The following is a 19,642-nucleotide window of genomic DNA, read 5'->3' as shown; positions in this document are numbered from 1 at the left end:
GTTTAAATAGCAGGACGAATTAGCTTTTTACATCAGAATTGATAGTAAAAAAAAGTAATTTAATCAAGTAGAAAAAGAAGAATAATGTGTTGTGACTAGGGATGGATACCAATTCCTAGTACCTTGGAACCATTATCGGTACTCAATAATGATCCATTTTCCATTTTCTACCGCTTATTCCTTTTCGGGATCGCGGGGGGCGCTGGCGCCTATCTCAGCTACAATCGGGCGGAAGGGAGGGTACACCCTGGACAAGTCGCCACCTCATCGCAGGGCCAACACAGATAGACAGACAACATTCACACTCACATTCACACACTAGGGCCAATTTAGTGTTGCCTATCAACCTATCCCCAGGTGCATGTCTTTGGAGGTGGGAGGAAGCCGGAGTACCCGGAGGGAACCCACGCATTCACGGGGAGAACATGCAAACTCCACACAGAAAGATCCCGGGCCTGGATTTGAACCCAGGACTGCAGGAACTTCGTATTGTGAGGCAGATGCATTAACCCCTCTGCCACCGTGAAGCCCCTCAATAATGATGTATTCTTTAATTTAATTGTGCTGTTCAGTTGTCATATATTGTTTTGTTAATCTAAAGAGCATCATTTGGAAGTATGCTTTCATTGTAGATTGTCCTAGGTGTGTTGCCATAGTCTTTGCCATTATTTGAATGTGCCAGTCTTGGTTTGTGTTGAGTCCTACAAAGTGTTTATACTCTAAGTATTGTACTCATTACTCGGGATGGGTACGCTTCACATTTGAACTGATACAGTACCTGGGAATCGACTCCGGTAATCGACAATACCAATTTTTGGTACTTTTGTGTGTGTGTGTGTTAATAAATGTTAATTGTTTATTAGTAACATTTTACTTTTCAATGTCACATTTAAAAATGAGCTGATTATGATAACTCTGCTGTCCAGTTGGGTCTCATTTGCAATGCTGTTGCACTTCCAAGACATTAGATGGCAGTACTTTATAGGCTATCTATGGTATGTTGTCTAACTAAGAAGTAACTTTTTCCAAGATGTTGAATATGTTATGTTGCGCTCTACAAAGTGGTTGTACTGCAAGTATTGTGCTTATTACACATCAGCTGTTTAATTGTAACATTCATCTTAATTGTAGTTTTCATTACCAAATTTGGAGGTGTTGAAATCGCCATGTCAAATAGTAGCCTGTCTACGGCAAATCCAATTTGAATTAGCATCAAGCTCGCGCATTTTGAGAGAGCAGAGCTCTACTTTAAGTTTGAGCTTTTTCTACCAAGCATACTTGCTTTGTTGGTGTTGACAATTGTAACATTACAGCCCTTGAGTGCTGCTTGAGTGATTGTTTACATGAGCAAGTGTTTATTCTGCAACCGGACGTGGCGTCACATGCAACCAAGATGCCAAAATATTGTTTGATTTTACATAAATCCATACTTGATAGGGCCCTGTGATGAGATGGCGACTTGTCCAGGGTGTAACCCAACTTCCGCCCGAATGCAGCTGAGATAGGCTCCAGCGGCCCCCCGCCACCCCAAAAGGGACAAGCGGTAGAAAATGGATGGATGGATACTCGGTAGTACAGATTGAATTGGGTCGATGCCCATAAAAGTACACAATTTGGTACCCATTACTATTTATTGCACACCAATTGTTTGATTGCAACGTGCATCTTTGTTGAACTTTTCATTACCAAATTCGGAGGTGTTAAAATCGCCATGTAAAATCGCTAATGCTAATCAGTAGCATGTATATAGCCTATTCAATGTAACTCAGCTTCATGCTAACTTAAGAAGTGGAGCCTTTCTTTCAGACATGCTGGTTTTGTTGCATGGAAAATTGCAACATTAACTAGAGGCAGTCTGCTACGAATACACCGGTTTGCCCGCCAAGTGCTTGAGCCGTGCTACGGGTCGTGGCGTCATGTGGCACAAAGTCATGGAAAATTGGCACCGTTCGATTTTAAGGGAATTGGTACTCTTTAGCATTAATGGAATTTGGTAGGTATTATACAAAGAATCCCATTTGGTACCCGTTCCTGATCGTGACAGCGTGGGTGAAGCAGACAAAGACCACATTAAATCCAAGGCAAACGTATGCAGATGTAAAGAAAAGATGATATCATAAAGAAAGCGTGCTGATGTGTCATTTCCACCTGAGTAACAGAGACCATTCCCATTGCCGTGCTCCTCCCCGTAATCGTTACAGTTGGTGGCGTCCAGGTGGCGTGCGTAACAGGCACTGACTGGCGACTGCATCCGTGGCGACTGCAACTGCGGCGTGGGCGGGTCGCCCCTGTACGAAGCGTACCCCGTCAGGCTCTCGTCTGCGTACGCAGTCGCAGGTGAGCGGCCCTCGTGCCAACAACCCCTCCTTCCCGGCAACGAGGAGCTCCGTTCCGGTACGCTCGGCAGCAGTTCGGAAAGTATTCTCCTCAGGATGCTGTCGTCGGGCGGCCTGGAGCCTCTGTGGCCTCTCTCGGCCTGGATGTGCTCGTAGATGTCTCTCAGGGCGGCGTCTAGCGCTTCGTAGATGGCCTGTTTGGACTTGGGTCTGCTACCCCGACCTCCGCCGCCACCGCTGCTGTTGCTTCTCCTGCAGCTTGGCGGCGAGCCCTTTTTCTTGTGGAAAGGCACTGGGCTGACCAAGAAGGCCAGTTTGGACATCGACCGCTGGGATTGAGTTTGGACTTGGGAGCGGCTGCCGCGACTCTGCGGCAAAGGTCTCTGGCAGTCCTGGCGTGCTCTCTCGTGGCGGAGCATGGTGGTGAAGCGGGTGTAGGAGGCGGGGCAGCGGCCTTTGCAGGAGCTGATGAGGTGTCGATGTTGGTAGCCCTGGTTCTGGCCAACACTCTGGTGGTGATGGTGGTGTCGGCGGTGGTGCGTGTTGGAGCCATACAGGCTCTCAGAAGAGGTGAGTGAGCAGTGGTCAAAGTCACTCTCGCTGCAAAACGAGGACCCCTCCACCTGAATGAAGTCACTGAGGTCTGAGGCGATGGCGTCCTGCTCGCTGTCAGAGTAGTCGGGATTGGCTTGCGGGGCTCGAGGGACAGGAGGAGCCAGATAAGAGCGCAGACGGTTGGGCTCCGGGCCAACACGAGGTTGTCCCTCGGGGGGGATCCGAGGCTTTTGTGAGTGATCCACGGCGTGAGGTACCGGTTTGTTGCCGTTGTCGTCTTCCTCCAGCAGGGACTCTATGGAGAAACGCCGCTTTGGGAAATTTGGGGTGCCGCCGCCACCGCTGCTAGCTCGAGACGACGAACCACCTGGCGTCGTAGCGCCTGACGGTATCTCGCTTTCCCCCAAGTTGGGCATCGATTTGGACTTCTGGATAAGGCGCTCGTATTCGGAAATGCGGTTCGGCACCGTATCGTGGGGCACCTCTTTGCCGCCGGAGGGCGACCAAGGAGAGAGGCGGTGCATATGCAGGTGAGGCTGCTGCTCTAGCTCCAGGATTCGTGCACGCACCGAGCGGATGACCTCAGAGGGGATCAGGTGGGCTCTGTCGATGTGATGCATCTTGCGGTAAAGCTTCAAAAAGTCCGGAGAGTCGCGAGGGAGGCGCCTGTGGAGTCGAGGCGCCGAGCCGACAGAGGCGGACCCGTTCGAATCAGAGTTGTTACCATCGCACAGCAACGACCCGGCACTTTCCGAGCGGCAGGCGCGGCGTCTGCTCGGCCCGTCGTCGTTCAGCAGGTCGTCGCAGCTGCGAGACCTGAGCTTGCCAGCGGGAGGCAGCGCCTCCTCCGCATCCCGGTGCCTCGATTGCCAAGATATATACTGTCCGGAGGAGGGGCTGCCTTCCGGGCCCGCGGGATCAGAGGGGAGGAGGGGGGGCAGAGAGGAGTTCTGGCAAGGACCCGGAGAGGTCACAGTGTTTGAATACATGACGCATGCGGCCCCACCTTTTAAAGACGTCCCAAAGAGAGCAGCGTGGTGGGAAGAGAAGAAGAAGCAGGAAAGCGTGTTAAGCAGTAGTAGCTAGCATGAAAGAGGAAGGAGGAATCATAAAACACTCCTTTGAAGCAGATAAAGAGCACCAGTATGACAGTCTGAGGGGAACAAGAGCGAAAACAAAGGTGGAGACCAGTGTGTGAGTGTGTGCGTGTGTGTGTGTGTGTGTGTCTACCTTTGGCTCTGGAGGGTGAGGATGGCGAAGAACGAATGACAGGTTTCTTCAGGGAGCTGCTGGGTCTGTTGGTGTCTGGCGTTTTGGGCGACGTCACGACTCGGCTCTGGGAGGACGGAGTGTTTGCTTGGGAGCTCGTCGGCTCGGACTTCCTTCTCTTCCTGTAGTCGCTGGCAGCACTAAAAGATGACAAATACCTTGTTATGACTTGTTACGCCGGGCCATTCCCTTTTTTGTCCCTGTGGAGGGAGGTGTAGCCAGTGCTGCCTGTAGGAGAAAAAGTCACCGCCGCTGTCCATGGTGCTGAGGAAGAACACCATCGGGCAGGGGAGGGGCATGTGCTGACGGCGAGGTACAGCTGGCAGGTGATTATATTTCAAAGGTGGTACGGGTTAATCTAATCATCTGTTGTCTTTAACAGTGAGCGGCCGGGTGCAGGAAGAGGAGGATTGGGGAGACTGCAAAGTCTGGAGAAAAAACATAGCTATTGGAGAGCTTGAAAAACAAATCTTTGTCAACTCTGCGCAACTGGTTTCCTGCGTGTGTATCTGTGAGACCGCGAGTACGCCACGCTTACAGTCCCGTTTAGTTTTTTGGGTGCTTGTCCGGTGCTTTTGGGTTCACTTCCTGTTTTGCATTCTTATTTTGTTTTCCCTTCCTGTTTGATTAACGATTGTTTTTCACCTGCTGCTACGATTACCAGAGGGCTTTAAAAGCCCGAGTCACGGGTTAGTTGGTTGTGGGATCGCTGTTGGCGTCAAGAACACGCTCAGGAGTAATTTGAGATTCTTGTTTTGCTTCACTCATTGTTGTGAGCGCTCCCCTAGGCTCTATTTGTTCATGCACAGGTTTTCCCTGTGCTTCTCTGTACAATTCCCTACCGCACTCCATATTTGTTTTGTCATTTTGACATGAAATACTCTCCACCTGCAAGTTGCCTGCTGGCTCCTGCATTTTGGGGTCACAAGTATCGCTACAAAGTGCGAACCTAATATATTCATCAATGTCTCCTAAATGCTCAAATTAACATCTCTGTTCCACAGAATCTATTAAAGTTGTTGGGTGTGTGGCCAACACATGTTAATAACCAGCAGGGTCTCAAATTAGCAAGGGGCAAAACGCATTGGAATTGCCAGCTGTGGCTGTAGGCAACCTCCTGGTATATTAATATCTATTTTATTAATTACGCAGGATGGCAGTAGCTAAAATGGTCATTGTCACTTGTGGCGTGCTACGTTAGTGCTGGTCTTGTGAGGCAATTATACTGGATTCGAGACCAGGTCCAAGTTGACTCAAGAAGTATTGCAAATTGATGTTTGCTCTGCTTTCAAAGCAGTCTTGTATCCCGGGCAGCTACATATTTGCTGCCAACTTGTGGACAATGTGAGTAAGTCAGAACAATGACCCTTGAAGGTATTTTGAAATGAAAGCACATCATTTACTAATATGACACAATCCAGACAACCTTTCCTAGTCATGGTAAACAAAAATAAAAAAAAATAAAAAATTCAACCATCACAAAAAGTCAACACACATGGCCACAAATAACAACATGCTCATTGAACATTGTGAATTATGAAAAACGTCCAAACACCTTTAAATATGTCAAAACTACATCCTTTTAAATCCATTAGAGTACATGATGGGAAAAATGTAAGACACTCTCTCAACATTTATCCATGCTTGGCACATTTTAGCTGCTTGATATTTCTGATTGATTACAAAACTTTAAGAAGTAAACAAGGTAGCAGTCAAACTTTCACATACCCTTAATTTCTAATTATACATCCATCATCCATCCATCCATCCATTTTCTACCGCTTATTCCCTTTCGGGGTCAAGGGGGGGCGCTGGCGCCTATCTCAGCTACAATCGGGCGGAAGGCGGGGTACACCCTGGACAAGTCGCCACCTCATTGCAGGGCCAATACAGATAGACAGACAACATTCACACTCACATTCACACACTAGGGCCAATTTATTGTTGCCAATCAACCTATCCCCAGGTGCATGTTTTTGGAAGTGGGAGGAAGCCGGAGTACCCGGAGGGAACCCACGCATTCACGGGGAGAACATGCAAACTCCACACAGAAAGATCCCGAGCCTGGATTTGAACCCAGGACTGCAGGAACTTTGTATTGTGAGGCAGACGCACTAACCCCTCTGCCACCCCTCTGTGTGTATGTATATATATATATATACATATATATATATATATATATATACACACACGTATATATATACACATATAGATATATATATGCATGTATATATGTATGTACATACATACATACATACATATGTATACTGTATATATATACACAGACAAACATATATATACATATACATACACACATATATATACATATATATATAGATACATATTACATATGCATATATATACTATATATATATATATATGTATACATACACACATACATACATACATATATATACACACACACACACATATATATATATATATATATACATACATACATACATACATACATACATACATACATACATACATATATATATATATATATATATATATATATATATATATATATATATATACATAAACATACATATACGAGCCAGTCTGCCCCACACCAAGAGGAGAGGATAGCAAAAAACAAGGCACTTATTGACTACATCATCAGACTACAATGGCGGACTCTATACTTAATCCGCTGACGTCAGACTTGGGGGAAAACGTCACTAATGGCCCAAATTACGAAAGAAGGCAAGAGTGTTTTATAAACATCTCAGCAAAGGCTTCCCTAGTTTGATTTCACATTTGTCGGGATTTATGCAGATCCATAATCCGCAAAAACAGGGGCCCTAAACGGCGGACATTTATCTATGAAAGTATGGAGAAGCTGCTGATGTTGGAAGAAAATACCGTAGAAGTCCACTCTCTAACGTAAAATCTGTATTAATATTAGGAATACATTACTCCATACAACTACTGTAGTTGTTTGTACTACATTAGATTGTTTTTCCATACAATATTTCTTATCCAGAAGGCATGTTACATGTTGAGATTGTGCTGTTTGTGTAGATTTTAATTGCTCCTTTGTAGGAGATATAACACAGCTATTATTAAATTGTAATATTCTTACATAGCAACGACAAATGAGCATGATCTTTTTTTAACTTATTGAAGAAATCACCATACGCTTCCAATTGAGGACGCAGAATCGGCGTATTCATCACGTGCTATTTCTGCACACCGAGAAAAGTGGCAGTGAATAAGCGGGGCAGCGGTAAATGGAAGAAGGACAAGAGAAGGGTGGAAGGAGGAGGGGGAGTTTGCTGAGGCACGGATAAGAGGTGAAGGGTACAATCAATGTTTTCATTTATTCCGGCTCAGTGAGTCAGAAAGGGAGGAGATGTACAAGCCAATAATAACCTAAATAATGAGTGAAAATGAGGGAAAAGGAGAGCAAAAACAAAGCAAACAGCAGAGAGTGGGAAGCTGCGCTCCATCACAGCGTGGACCAGTGATGTTGACACTGTGGGGGAGGGGCGAGGGATGCAAAATAAAAGAAGCAAGAGGGGTTACCTCGCAGGTATCTCGGGGGGCTTGTCGGCGGGGGCGAGGATCAGCGACGCCTGGAAGACAGCGGAAGACAAAAAGAAGAGAAGTGAACAAAAGGGAGGAGGAGAAGGAGCGTCGGAGGGAGGCAGGTCGCAGCCCGGCTGCACGCGCCTCTCGCTGTGCCACGCTTAAAATGCTCCCCCTTCCTGCATGTGAAGCGAGGGATGGTTCCACGTGGCGCACCTGAGCAGGACGAGGCCTTGAAAACAAAGCCTGCTCTCGCTCTCTGGGGCTGCTTGGGAGGATGGAGGCAAAGGTGAATGAGCAGAGGAGCTCAGCTGCCGGGGCAAATGTTAGCTGACAAACATGGCCTGGACCGCTGGAATGGATTCATAGATGACATCAAAACAAACCCAACACAACTAATAAAATACATTAAACAAAACATATTCACACATTTCTTCGACTAATGCTAACTTGTTCAGAAAGTGTTTTTTTAAAGTATCATTTTGTATTTACTTACTTATATATTTTTTTATATTTATATTTTTTCCCCAATTACCGTATTTTACGGACCGAATTATAAGGCACACCGCTGACCAATGGTCTATTTTTGTTCTTTTTTTCCATATTTAAGGCGCACCGGGTTATAGGGCGTATTAAAGGAGTCATTTATGATTTTTTTTTTTTTTTTCTAAATGTAAAACTCTTCCTTGTGGTCTACATAACACGTAATGGTAGGTATTTGATCAAAATGTTGCATGGATTAAGTTTTACAGATCATCTTCAAGCTGCTTTCTGAAAGTCGCTTCCGTATGCGCCGTTTTGTGGGCGGTCTTATTTTACGTGGCTCACCCTTGGCAGCGTCTTCTCCCCATCATCTTTGCAGTGTAGCGTGCAAGGACGGGGGTGGAAGAAGTGTCAAACGATAGAGCTAACTGTTTTCATGACATTCAGACTTTACTTAAATCAATAACGAAGCAGCATCTCCTCATCCGGAAACAACAACAAGGCCAGAAATGTGTCCCATGAAAAACTGTCCGACCGGAACTTTCTAATAACTAAAGTTCCTTGGGTGATTAATGTAAACTCACTACACCGGTATGTTTTAGCGCCTTCATGGCAAATTTACCGACAGATATAAATAAGAACTTCACATTACTTTGTATTAGAAATGTCAACAGTGGAGAATGAATGTTCCATAACAAGAAGATAGAGAAAAAGAAGAGGCTTATTGACTACAAAGGAGGACGCGTGCAATTTTCCAGGATTTATGCAGATCCCAAATACAGATGAGCAGGTACCAGAAGGTAAGAAAAGTTGATTTTGAATTATGTTGCGAAACAAAACACCAGATAATATGTCTTACAGCCTACACATATCTCTTATGTTTGACTGCCATCTACTGGTCAAACTTTTCATTACACCATGTACCAAATAAAATTGCATCGAGGTGGGTAAGCTCAACCAAACTTACTTCTTACATTAAGCGCACCGGGTTATAAGGTGCACTGTCGAGTTTTGAGGGGGAAAAAATTATTTTAAGTGCGCCTTATAGTCCGCAAAGTATGGTTATTTTTATTTTTTTAAATCCCATTGTTATTATTATTTTTATCATTATCATAATAATATTACTAAAAAAAACAAAAAACAATGTGGTTTGATGGCACTATCTGCAAGTGACACCCTGAATGAATCCAGCAGGGGGCGCTGTCTCCAAAGTCAATTCCCTCACATGAAGAGGTTCAGGAAGTAATTTGACGAGATGCAAAGTTGTGTAACTGCACTTTTTAGTGGTACAATACTATGGAGAGAAATTTTTATGCAACCAAACAAGAAAAGGATTTGCAGCCCCAAAAATATTTGCAAACAAATTAAAGATTTGCAACCAAAAAGACAATTTACATCCCACCCCCCCCCCCCCAAAAAAAACATTTGCAACACAAAAAATATATATTTGCAAAAAAAAAAAAATTCCCCAAACATTAAAATATGGATTTATAACACCCAACAAATTTACAAACAAAAATAATAGATGTGTTATTTAACTCAATAAAATATTGCAAATAAAATAATGGATTTGAAAGAAAAAACTGATTTACAAACAAAAATAATGTATTTGTTACAAAAAAATAATAAATAAACAAATATATTTGCAAACAAAACCATTAGATTTGTAACCCACCCCCCCAAAATAATTGCTGACAAACAAAACTGCTTCAACCAAAATATGGCTTCTCATGGTGAGAGTGGGTTTACCTCAATGCGCTGGCGTGCCGAGATGTCTGGATTATAATCCAGTCGTTTTTTAGGAGGCTTGAGTGGCAGCAGTGAGCGTGGGGAGCAGGAGGAAGAGGAGCAGGAGGAAGAAGAGCAAGGTGAAGATGAGGTGAAGGAGGAGAAGCAGCGGTGACATCATGAGGAACGGGGGAGGGGAAAAAAAAACACATGTGGAGAGAGTGGACACCCGTTAGACAACTGGAGCGTGACACCAATATTGTTGCACAATACATAACGTACATGTCAACATACACGCCATCCATAAACATAAACAGCGCTATATCTAACACCTGCACATCTTGAATTCAAAAGTGATGTTGTAAATGAAGACGAACACTCTCACTGGACACTTCATTCGATACACAATCTGAACACAACACACCTTTATTACTATAACCATTCCAATATTTAATTGAAGCTCAATATTGGGGTTTAAAAAAGTTGAAAAAATTAGAAACATCTCCCAGTATTATACATATATATATTGTTATAGTTAATAAGATAATTAAAATGTAATCATGGGAAATAATTTTTTTTTTTTTTATATAAACAATTTTAAATTGGATTTAAAACAGTTTAAAAATTAAGATTTAACCCCTGCAAATTATTTTTTTCTTAAACAACCCATATAAAAGAAAAATAAATAGTTTTTTGATTGGAAAATACATTTTAATATTTGAATTAGACACAAAAAAGGTAAAATAAATACATGTATCCATTGCAAACAAAAACCTAAAAAAAAAAAATAAAAAAAAATTCTAATACTTTTTTATTCTTAGATTCTGAACAATTTTAAATTGGATACAAAACAGCTTAAAAAAATGATTTAACCATTGCAAATTATATTTTTCTTAAACAACCCGTATAAAATAAATATAAATAGTTTTAATTGGAAAATGAATTTCAATATTTGAATTAGACACAAAAAAAGTAAAATAAATACATTTAACTATTGAAAAAAAAAAAAAAAAAATCTCAAAGTCAATTTTTTTGTTTATTTCAATAAACGGACATCTGGAAAATTTGAATGTAACTGTAGGTAAGTTTTTTTCCTTTTTTAAAATACTTACAATTTTACATTTTTGTTTTAATCAAATTAAATAACTTGAAAAATCAACCTTTTACAGTAAATAATTGTTTTAGTACATATAACAACCTACGACTAGGTTGTGCTACAATCTCTTTTAATCATTTTTTCTTTATCATAAATGACTTCATCTTATGATATCATGTCATTGCAAATTATAATTTTTCTTTTATTTTACCATTTAATTTCCCCCGCCACCCTCAAATAAGGATCTATCTTTGAAAAAAAATCAAATAAATGGACAATTTAATTGTGACTGTTAAATGTAACTGTAGATAACTTTCTTTTGTCCAACAAAAAATATTATTTATTAAATATTTGGTATTTCACAAATGTATTTTTTTTTAAATTACTTCACATAATTAGTTTAGTGCATAACAAAACCTTGCTCCCATTTATTTTTTTATCCTTATATATTCTTAATCATATATTTCCTTTGCCATATCTAATCATAACTTGTCCTCAACAGTATAAACACTGCTAACCGGTTGAGAGACATCACATGGTCGTCTTATATTGAAGTGTGTGGGGGACAATTTAAAATAAATTGTCCAACAGGACTGTTTCCTGTTAAAGGCTACATTAATACCTCTCCAGGCGTAAAGGCAACAATTCCATAGAACTAACTTTCGTATAACTGTGAAGTGGATCTCATATTCAGCAGGTATACCCAACAAAGTGTCCAGTGAATGCACGCACACACACACACACACACACACACAAACACACACACACACACACACACACACACACGCACACACACACAAATGTTACCATGCAGTGTGAGTGCAAGCCGTACAAAGCAGAAAAAGGTCCAAGAGTCAAGCACACGCTGCAGTGTTGTGCTTTATAGGGGAGTGCAATTACTATTGTGATCAAGTGATGCTCTACCAGATGACGTTATTCGGTCCGTGCTTCCAAATGACCTCAATACCCCGGCCGGCCTTTCAACACTCTATGGGATTAATCTCTCACGTGAAACAATCACAACAAAGCAGGCAAATACCTCAACACAGTGGATGATCCAAGACGTGTGGCTGCTCGGAGCGGCATTACCATCCACATCCGGCAGAGGGCGCTAAAGCCTAATGTCTAATGAGCAAATCCAGTTCAATCAACTGGAACAGGGGTAGGGAACCTATGGCTCTCGAGCCAGATGTGGCTCTTTTGATGACGGCATCTGGCTCTCAGATAATCAATCAATCAAATATTGTTTATTTACATAGCTCTAAATCACGAGTGTCTCAAAGGGCTGCACAAGCCTCAACAACATCCCAGATGAACCTTAGCTGACATTGTTTAACACGATAAGTAATGAATATTTCCGCTGGTAATCATAATGTTAAAGGGGAACATTATCACCAGACCTATGTAAGCGTCAATATATACCTTGATGTCGCAGAAAAAAGTCCATATATTTTTTTAACCGATTTCCGAACTCTAAATGGGTGAATTTTGGCGAATTAAACGCCTTTCTGTTCATGCCTCTCTGAGCGACGACGTCAGAACGTGACGTCACATCGGTACTCAACGCCATTTTTCCCTACACATCAGATGCATCGAGTCAAATCAGCTCTGTTATTATCCGTTTTTTCGACTGTTTTCCGATACCTTGGAGACATCATGCCTCGTCGGAGGGTGTAACAACACAATCAAGGACGGATTCAAGTTGATTTACGTAGAATGTGCATCGATTAGCATGGCATGCTAATCGATGCTAACATGCTATTTAGGCTAGCTGTGTATACATATTGCAGCATTATGCCTCATTTGTAGCTATATTTACATCTAGCCTTTCCCTCCATCCACATTTAATGCCAAACAAACACTTAGCAATCGATGGATTTAAGTTGCTCCAGTGTCAAGAGATGCAAAAGTCCCCCGTTTGGTTTTTACCGGCGATGCTACGACAGAGATGGCACAGAGATGGCACAGAGATGGCAAACATGTCTGGATATCCTGCGACACTCAGAGCAGATGCATTCCCAACGATAAAGTCAACGAAATCACAAAGGTGAGTGTTGTTGTTGTTATTGACTTATGTGCTAATCAGACATATTTGGTCGCGGCATGACTGCCAGCTAATCGATGCTAACATACTATTTAGGCTACCTGTATGTACATTTGAAACTATATTTACATTCAGCGTTTCCTTCCACCCACATTTAATGCGAAACAAACACTTACCAATCGACGGATTTAAGTTGATTCAGTGTCAATGCGAAAGTCCTGATCGGTTGGTCTGCACATTTTACCGGCGATGCTAACGCAAAGATGGCCGAATAGCGTCAATAGCTATTCGCTCAACAGCTTCAGTTTCTTCTTCAATTTCGTTTTCGCTATCTGTCAAGAAATGCTAAAGTCCCCCGTTTGGTTTTTACCGGCGATGCTACGACAGAGATGGCACAGAGATGGCAAAAATGTCTGGATATCCTGCGACACTCAAAGCAGATGCATTCCCAACGATAAAGTCAACGAAATCACAAAGGTGAGTTTTGTTGTTGTTATTGACTTATGTGCTAATCAGACATATTTGGTCGCGGCATGACTGCCAGCTAATCGATGCTAACATACTATTTAGGCTACCTGTATGTACATTTGAAACTATATTTACATTCAGGGTTTCCTTCCACCCACATTTAATGCGAAACAAACACTTATCAATCGACGGATTTAAGTTGATCCAGTGTAAATGCGAAAGTCCTGATCGGTTGGTCTGCACATTTTACCGACGATGCTAACGCAAAGATGGCCGAATAGCGTCAATAGCTATTCGCTCAACAGCTTCAGTTTCTTCTTCAATTTCGTTTTCGCTATCTGTCAAGAGATGCAAAAGTCCCCCGTTTGGTTTTTACCGGCGATGCTACGACAGAGATGGCATGGAGATGGCAAAAATGTGTGGATATCCTGCGACACTCAAAGCAGATGCATTCCCAACGATAAAGTCAACAAAATCACAAAGGTGAGTGTTGTTGTTGTTATTGACTTATGTGCTAATCAGACATATTTGGTCGCGGCATGACTGCCAGCTAATCGATGCTAACATACTATTTAGGCTACCTGTATGTACATTTGAAACTATATTTACATTCAGCGTTTCCTTCCACCCACATTTAATGCGAAACAAACACTTATCAATCGACGGATTTAAGTTGATCCAGTGTAAATGCGAAAGTCCTGATCGGTTGGTCTGCACATTTTACCGACGATGCTAACGCAAAGATGGCCGAATAGCGTCAATAGCTATTCGCTCAACAGCTTCAGTTTCTTCTTCAATTTCGTTTTCGCTATCTGTCAAGAGATGCAAAAGTCCCCCGTTTGGTTTTTACCGGCGATGCTACGACAGAGATGGCATGGAGATGGCAAAAATGTGTGGATATCCTGCGACACTCAAAGCAGATGCATTCCCAACGATAAAGTCAACAAAATCACAAAGGTGAGTGTTGTTGTTGTTATTGACTTATGTGCTAATCAGACATATTTGGTCGCGGCATGACTGCCAGCTAATCGATGCTAACATACTATTTAGGCTACCTGTATGTACATTTGAAACTATATTTACATTCAGCGTTTCCTTCCACCCACATTTAATGCGAAAAAAACACTTACCAATCGACGGATTTAAGTTGATTCAGTGTCAATGCGAAAGTCCTGATCGGTTGGTCTGCACATTTTACTGGCAATGCTAACGCAAAAATGGCCGAATAGCGTCAATAGGTATTCGCTCAATAGCTTCAGTTTCTTCTTCAATTTCGTTTTCGCTATCTGCCTCCATACTCCAACCATCCGTTTCAATACATGCGTAATCTGTTGAATTGCTTAAGCCGCTGAAATCCGAGTCTGAATCCGAGCTAATATTTTGCTGTGTTATTCGTCATTGTTTGTATCGGAATCGCTATGTGACGTCACAGGGAAATGGACAGTGGCTTAAGCAAATAGCGAAAATCAAGCACTTTAAAGCTTTTTTTAGGGGTATTCCAGGACGGGTAAAATTTTGAAAACATTTTCGAAAAATAAAATAAGCCACTGGGAACTGATTTTTATTGGTTTTAACCCTTCTGAAATTGTGATAATGTTCCCCTTTAAAAATAGCGTTCAAAATATAAAACACGCATGCAATTTAATCCATCCATCTGTTGTCTACCCCAACAAGTCGCATTAATTGTAAGAAGTATTTTATTTACTGTTGATTAGCTTCAGAATAACAATGATATTAAAAAGAATAAGAGACTTGTTATACTCTAAAAATGTAGGTCTTACGAAAAAATGCACGCATTTAGTTGTATTCAGTGTTAAAAAAATATTATACGACTCTCACAGGAATACATTTTAAAATATTTGGCTTTCATGGCTCTCTCAGCCAAAAAGGTTCCCGAACCCTGACCTGGAACATTCTTATATCAGATGTCATATGGACCTGTACACTAAGCATAAATACTGTACACACTCCCAAATAATGCCTTTATTCCTGCGGTTCTCAAACGTTTTCCCCCAAGTACCGCCTCAGAAAACACTTGGCTTTTTAAGTACCACCATAATGACCAACGTTAAAATACAGAAGCGTAGTAGGCCTGGATGTTCATTAAAAACAAGACGGTTACAAAGCATATTTATTATTTTTGGCCACTGTCCCGTTTCACACAGTTTGAATATTTAAAGGCCTACTGAAACCCACAACTACCGACCACGCAGTCTGATAGTTTATATATCAATGATGAAATATTAACATTGCAACACATGCCAATAGGGCCTTTTTAGTTTACTAAATTACAATTAGAAATCTCCCGCGGAGTTTCCTGTTGAAAACGTCGTGGAATGATGACGTGTATTTGTGACGTTATTGGTTGGAGGGGACATATTAGCCAGCACCACATACGGCTAAAAGTCTTCTCTTTTCATCGCGCAATTACACAGTAATTTTGACATCTGTGTTGCTGAATCTTTCGCAATTTGTTCAATTAATAATGGAGAAGTCAAAGTAGAAAGATGGAGGTGGGAAGTTTTAGCCTTTAGCCACACAAACACATGTGTTTCCCTGTTTAAAATTCCCGAAGGTAAAGCTTTACTATGGATCAGAGCGGTCAAGCGAACATGGTTCCTGACCACTTGTCAACCGGCAGGTTTCGGTGAGAAAATTGTGGTAAAAAGTCGCCTCTTACCGGAGATCAGCTGCCGTGACTTCCCTCAGAGACTGGCGTCAACACACCCGTGGACATACCCCTCCGACTATCAGGTACTATTTAACTCACTAAAACACTAGCAACACAATAGAACAGGGGTCGGGAACCTTTTTGGCTGAGAGAGCCAAAAAGCCAAATATTTTAAAATGTATTTCCGTAAGAGCCATATAATATTTTTTTTTTACACTGACCAAAACTAAACGCGTGCATTTTTAAGTAAGACCAAAATTTCTAGAGCATAATAGATCTCTTATCCTTTGAAATAACATTGTTATTCGCGAGCTAACTGTGGAGGGGGCGTGGCCTGCTGGCCTGCATCGAACTGGGGTGTGCCAGGACCGGCCTCGAAATCAGCGACCGGTGCGTAGCTGGCCCACCTGGGCCTTGTTATCTAATCACCTGTCGCTCTATTATAAGCAGCAGCCAGGAGGAGAGACAGGGTTGGGGCTGGAGCCAGAGCGCGAGCGAAAACGAAAGAGAAAAATACAATTGCCGGAAAGCAACTGAGAGACTTATTGAAAAATAAAACAATTGTGTAACCCTGAAACAGGCTCTAATGTTGGTCCCTGGTGGTCTGACAAACCCCAGGAGGGCAAGCCCCACACTAACCAAGAATAAATAAATAACTTCTTACCATTAACGCAAATTCTTGAACAGATGGATGGACTAAAAATGCATGAGAATGTTTTATATTTTGAACATTATTTTCAACACTGTGATTACAAGTGGAATCATTCATTACTTATCATATTAAGCAATGTCAGCTAAGATTTATCCGAGAGCCAGATGCAGTCATCAAAAAGAGCCACATCTGGCTCTAGAGCCATAGGTTCCCTACCCCTGCAATAGAAAGATAAGGGATTTCCCAGAATTATCCTAGTAAATGTGTCTAAAAACATCTGAATCGCTCCCAATGCAATCGCCTTTTTTAAAAAACTTTATTTTTTAAAAATGTTTTCTAGTCCTTCACTATCAATATCCTCATCCACGAATATTTCATCCTCGCTCAAATTAATGGGGAAATTGTCGCTTTCTCGGTCCGAATATCTCTTGATGCTAGAGGCTCCCATTATAAACAATGTGAGGATGTGAGGAGCCCTCACACCGGTGACATCATCGTCCGCTACCTCCTGTAAAGGCAGGGCTTTTTTATTAGCGACCGAAAGTTGCAAACTTTATCGTCGATGTTCTCTACTAAATCCTTTCAGCAAAAATATGGCAATATCGCGAAATGATCAAGTACGACACATAGAATATCCCTGTTTGAATAACAAAATCTCATTTCAGTAGGCCTATAATTATGTTATCATTTGGCATACCGCTAGATCAAGCCTGCTTACCTTTTCTAGCAATTTACCACCAGAGTCTCTAATTGACATTGGCACCTGTGGCTGTAGGCAACCTCTTTAAAAAACAAACAAAACAAAAAAACTGTAAAAGATGGCACTGGCTGAGTTTGAAGTCCAATGCACCATTCACCAGCTCTGCGTGCGCTATAAAATGTCGTCACGGTTGTTGCTAATTAATGCTGACTGAGCAGTTTGCTCCTGAGTGCACTTTCCCATTTTCTCCTGCACTACAAATCATTTTGTGGAAAACTTTGTTGGTGAATATTTTCCACAGCTGCTAGCCAACAAACAGGAGGTGGTAGAGGAGTCACAACCCCCCCGACAGGTACGACACACCATGCGCACACAGCTCGCTAGACCAGAACGGTCTACCTACGGGTGCTCAAAACACACACAAACACACACAGTACATAGTCCTAAAAACCACAGGGGTGGTTGGAGGAAAGCGGGTGCAGGCCTAAGGCGGCGAGGTTTTGTTTTTGGCGCAAATAAAAACACGCCAGGGCCTGACTTACCGGACGGCCAAACTCCAGCTCGGAAAAGAACTTATACCAAGGCTCGTTCTCTAAATCTATGTCATCATAGGTCTGGGAAAAAAGCGTGAGAATGACAGAGAGAGAGAGAGTTGGTGGAAGAAACACAAGGATGGAGAGAAGTGACATCAAGAAGAGACATGGACCGTATGGTTAGGACATAACGGAGGTGGACATGGACCCGGTTTGATTGAGAATGAAGATGTTTGGACGCTCTTAGGCAATGTCTATACCACGCCGGATAACCCCTTAAGGCAGTGGTTCTCAAATGGGGGTACGCGTACCCCTGGGGGTACTTGAAGGTATGCCAAGGGGTACGTGAGAGTTTTCAAAAATAAGTACAAAATAAATTGTTTAGTTACAGTTATGGTCTTCTTTCTGAACAAGTTCATGTTTTTTTGTGTGGACATCAGTTTTTTGGGTGTATACCTTTCCATCAGGGTATCAGTAATAAGCCAAAGAAAACCTTGATCAGGATATACTTAAAGAAGAGTAATTCATGAATTAATGGTAAAAAAAAAGAAGAAAAAGTGGTAACCATTAAAGTCAAATCCAGTTACGCATTTGATCATTTTGCGTTAATTTACATTTAGAACTTCTTTTTGTAAAAGTTAGTGTTTTTTTATGTGGATATCAGCATTTTCGGGTGTATTCTAGGGCAGTGGTTCGTAACTTTTTTTCAGTGATGTACCCCCTGTGAACATTTTTTTTAATTCAAGTACCCCCTAATCAGAGCAAAGCATTTTTGGTTGAAAAAAAAGAGATAAAGAAGTAAAATACAGCACTATGTCATCAGTTTCGGATTTATTAAATTGTATAACAGTGCAAAATATTGCTCATGTGTAGTGGTCTTTCTTGAACTATTTGGAAAAAAAGATATAATAATAACTAAAAACTTGTTGAAAAATAAACAAGTGATTCAATTATAAATACAGATTTTTACACAGAAGTAATCATCAACTTAAAGTGCCCTCTTTGGGGATTGTAATAGAGATCCATCTGGATTCATGAACTTAATTCTAAACATTTCTTCACAAAAAAATAAATCTTAAACATCAAAATTTATGGAACACGTCCACAAAAAAATCTAGCTGTCAACACTGAATATTGCATTGTTGCATTTTTTTCACAGTTTAAGAATTTACATTCATATGTTGCTGAAGTATTATTCAATAAATATATTTATAAAGAATTTTTGAATTGTTGCTATTTTTAGAATACTTTAAAAAAATCTCACGTACCCCTTGGCATACCTTCAAGTACCCCCAGGGGTACGCGTACCCCCATTTGAGAACCACTGTTCTAGGGCAGTGGTTCTTAACCTTTTTTCAGTGATGTACCCCTGTGAACATTTTTTTAATTCAAGTACCCCCTAATCAGGGCAAAGCATTTTTGGTTGAAAAAAAGTGATAAAGAAGTAAAATACAGCACTATGTCATCAGTTTCTGATTTATTAAATTGTATAACACTGCAAAATATTGCTTATTTGTAGAGGTCTTTCTTGAACTATTTGGAAAAAAAGATATAATAAAAACTAAAAACTTGT

General features: G+C 41.4%; 1 protein-coding gene across 1 annotated transcript in view; it reads right to left on the bottom strand.

The window, feature by feature from the left end:
- Nucleotides 1-19,642, bottom strand: part of LOC133560491 (sorbin and SH3 domain-containing protein 2-like) — a 177,816-nt gene that overhangs the window by 30,204 nt on the left and 127,970 nt on the right. Inside the window, 5 exon segments of the mRNA XM_061913067.1 lie at nt 2,149-3,897; nt 4,122-4,300; nt 7,692-7,741; nt 9,927-9,983; nt 18,079-18,150. Coding sequence (XP_061769051.1) covers nt 2,149-3,897; nt 4,122-4,300; nt 7,692-7,741; nt 9,927-9,983; nt 18,079-18,150 — 2,107 coding nt within the window.

This window comes from Nerophis ophidion, linkage group LG01 (genome assembly GCF_033978795.1).
Source record: "Nerophis ophidion isolate RoL-2023_Sa linkage group LG01, RoL_Noph_v1.0, whole genome shotgun sequence".
NCBI classification, from domain to species: Eukaryota; Metazoa; Chordata; class Actinopteri; order Syngnathiformes; family Syngnathidae; genus Nerophis; species Nerophis ophidion.
Note: the sequence above shows the minus strand (reverse complement) of the source record. Positions and strands in the feature narration are given on the sequence as shown.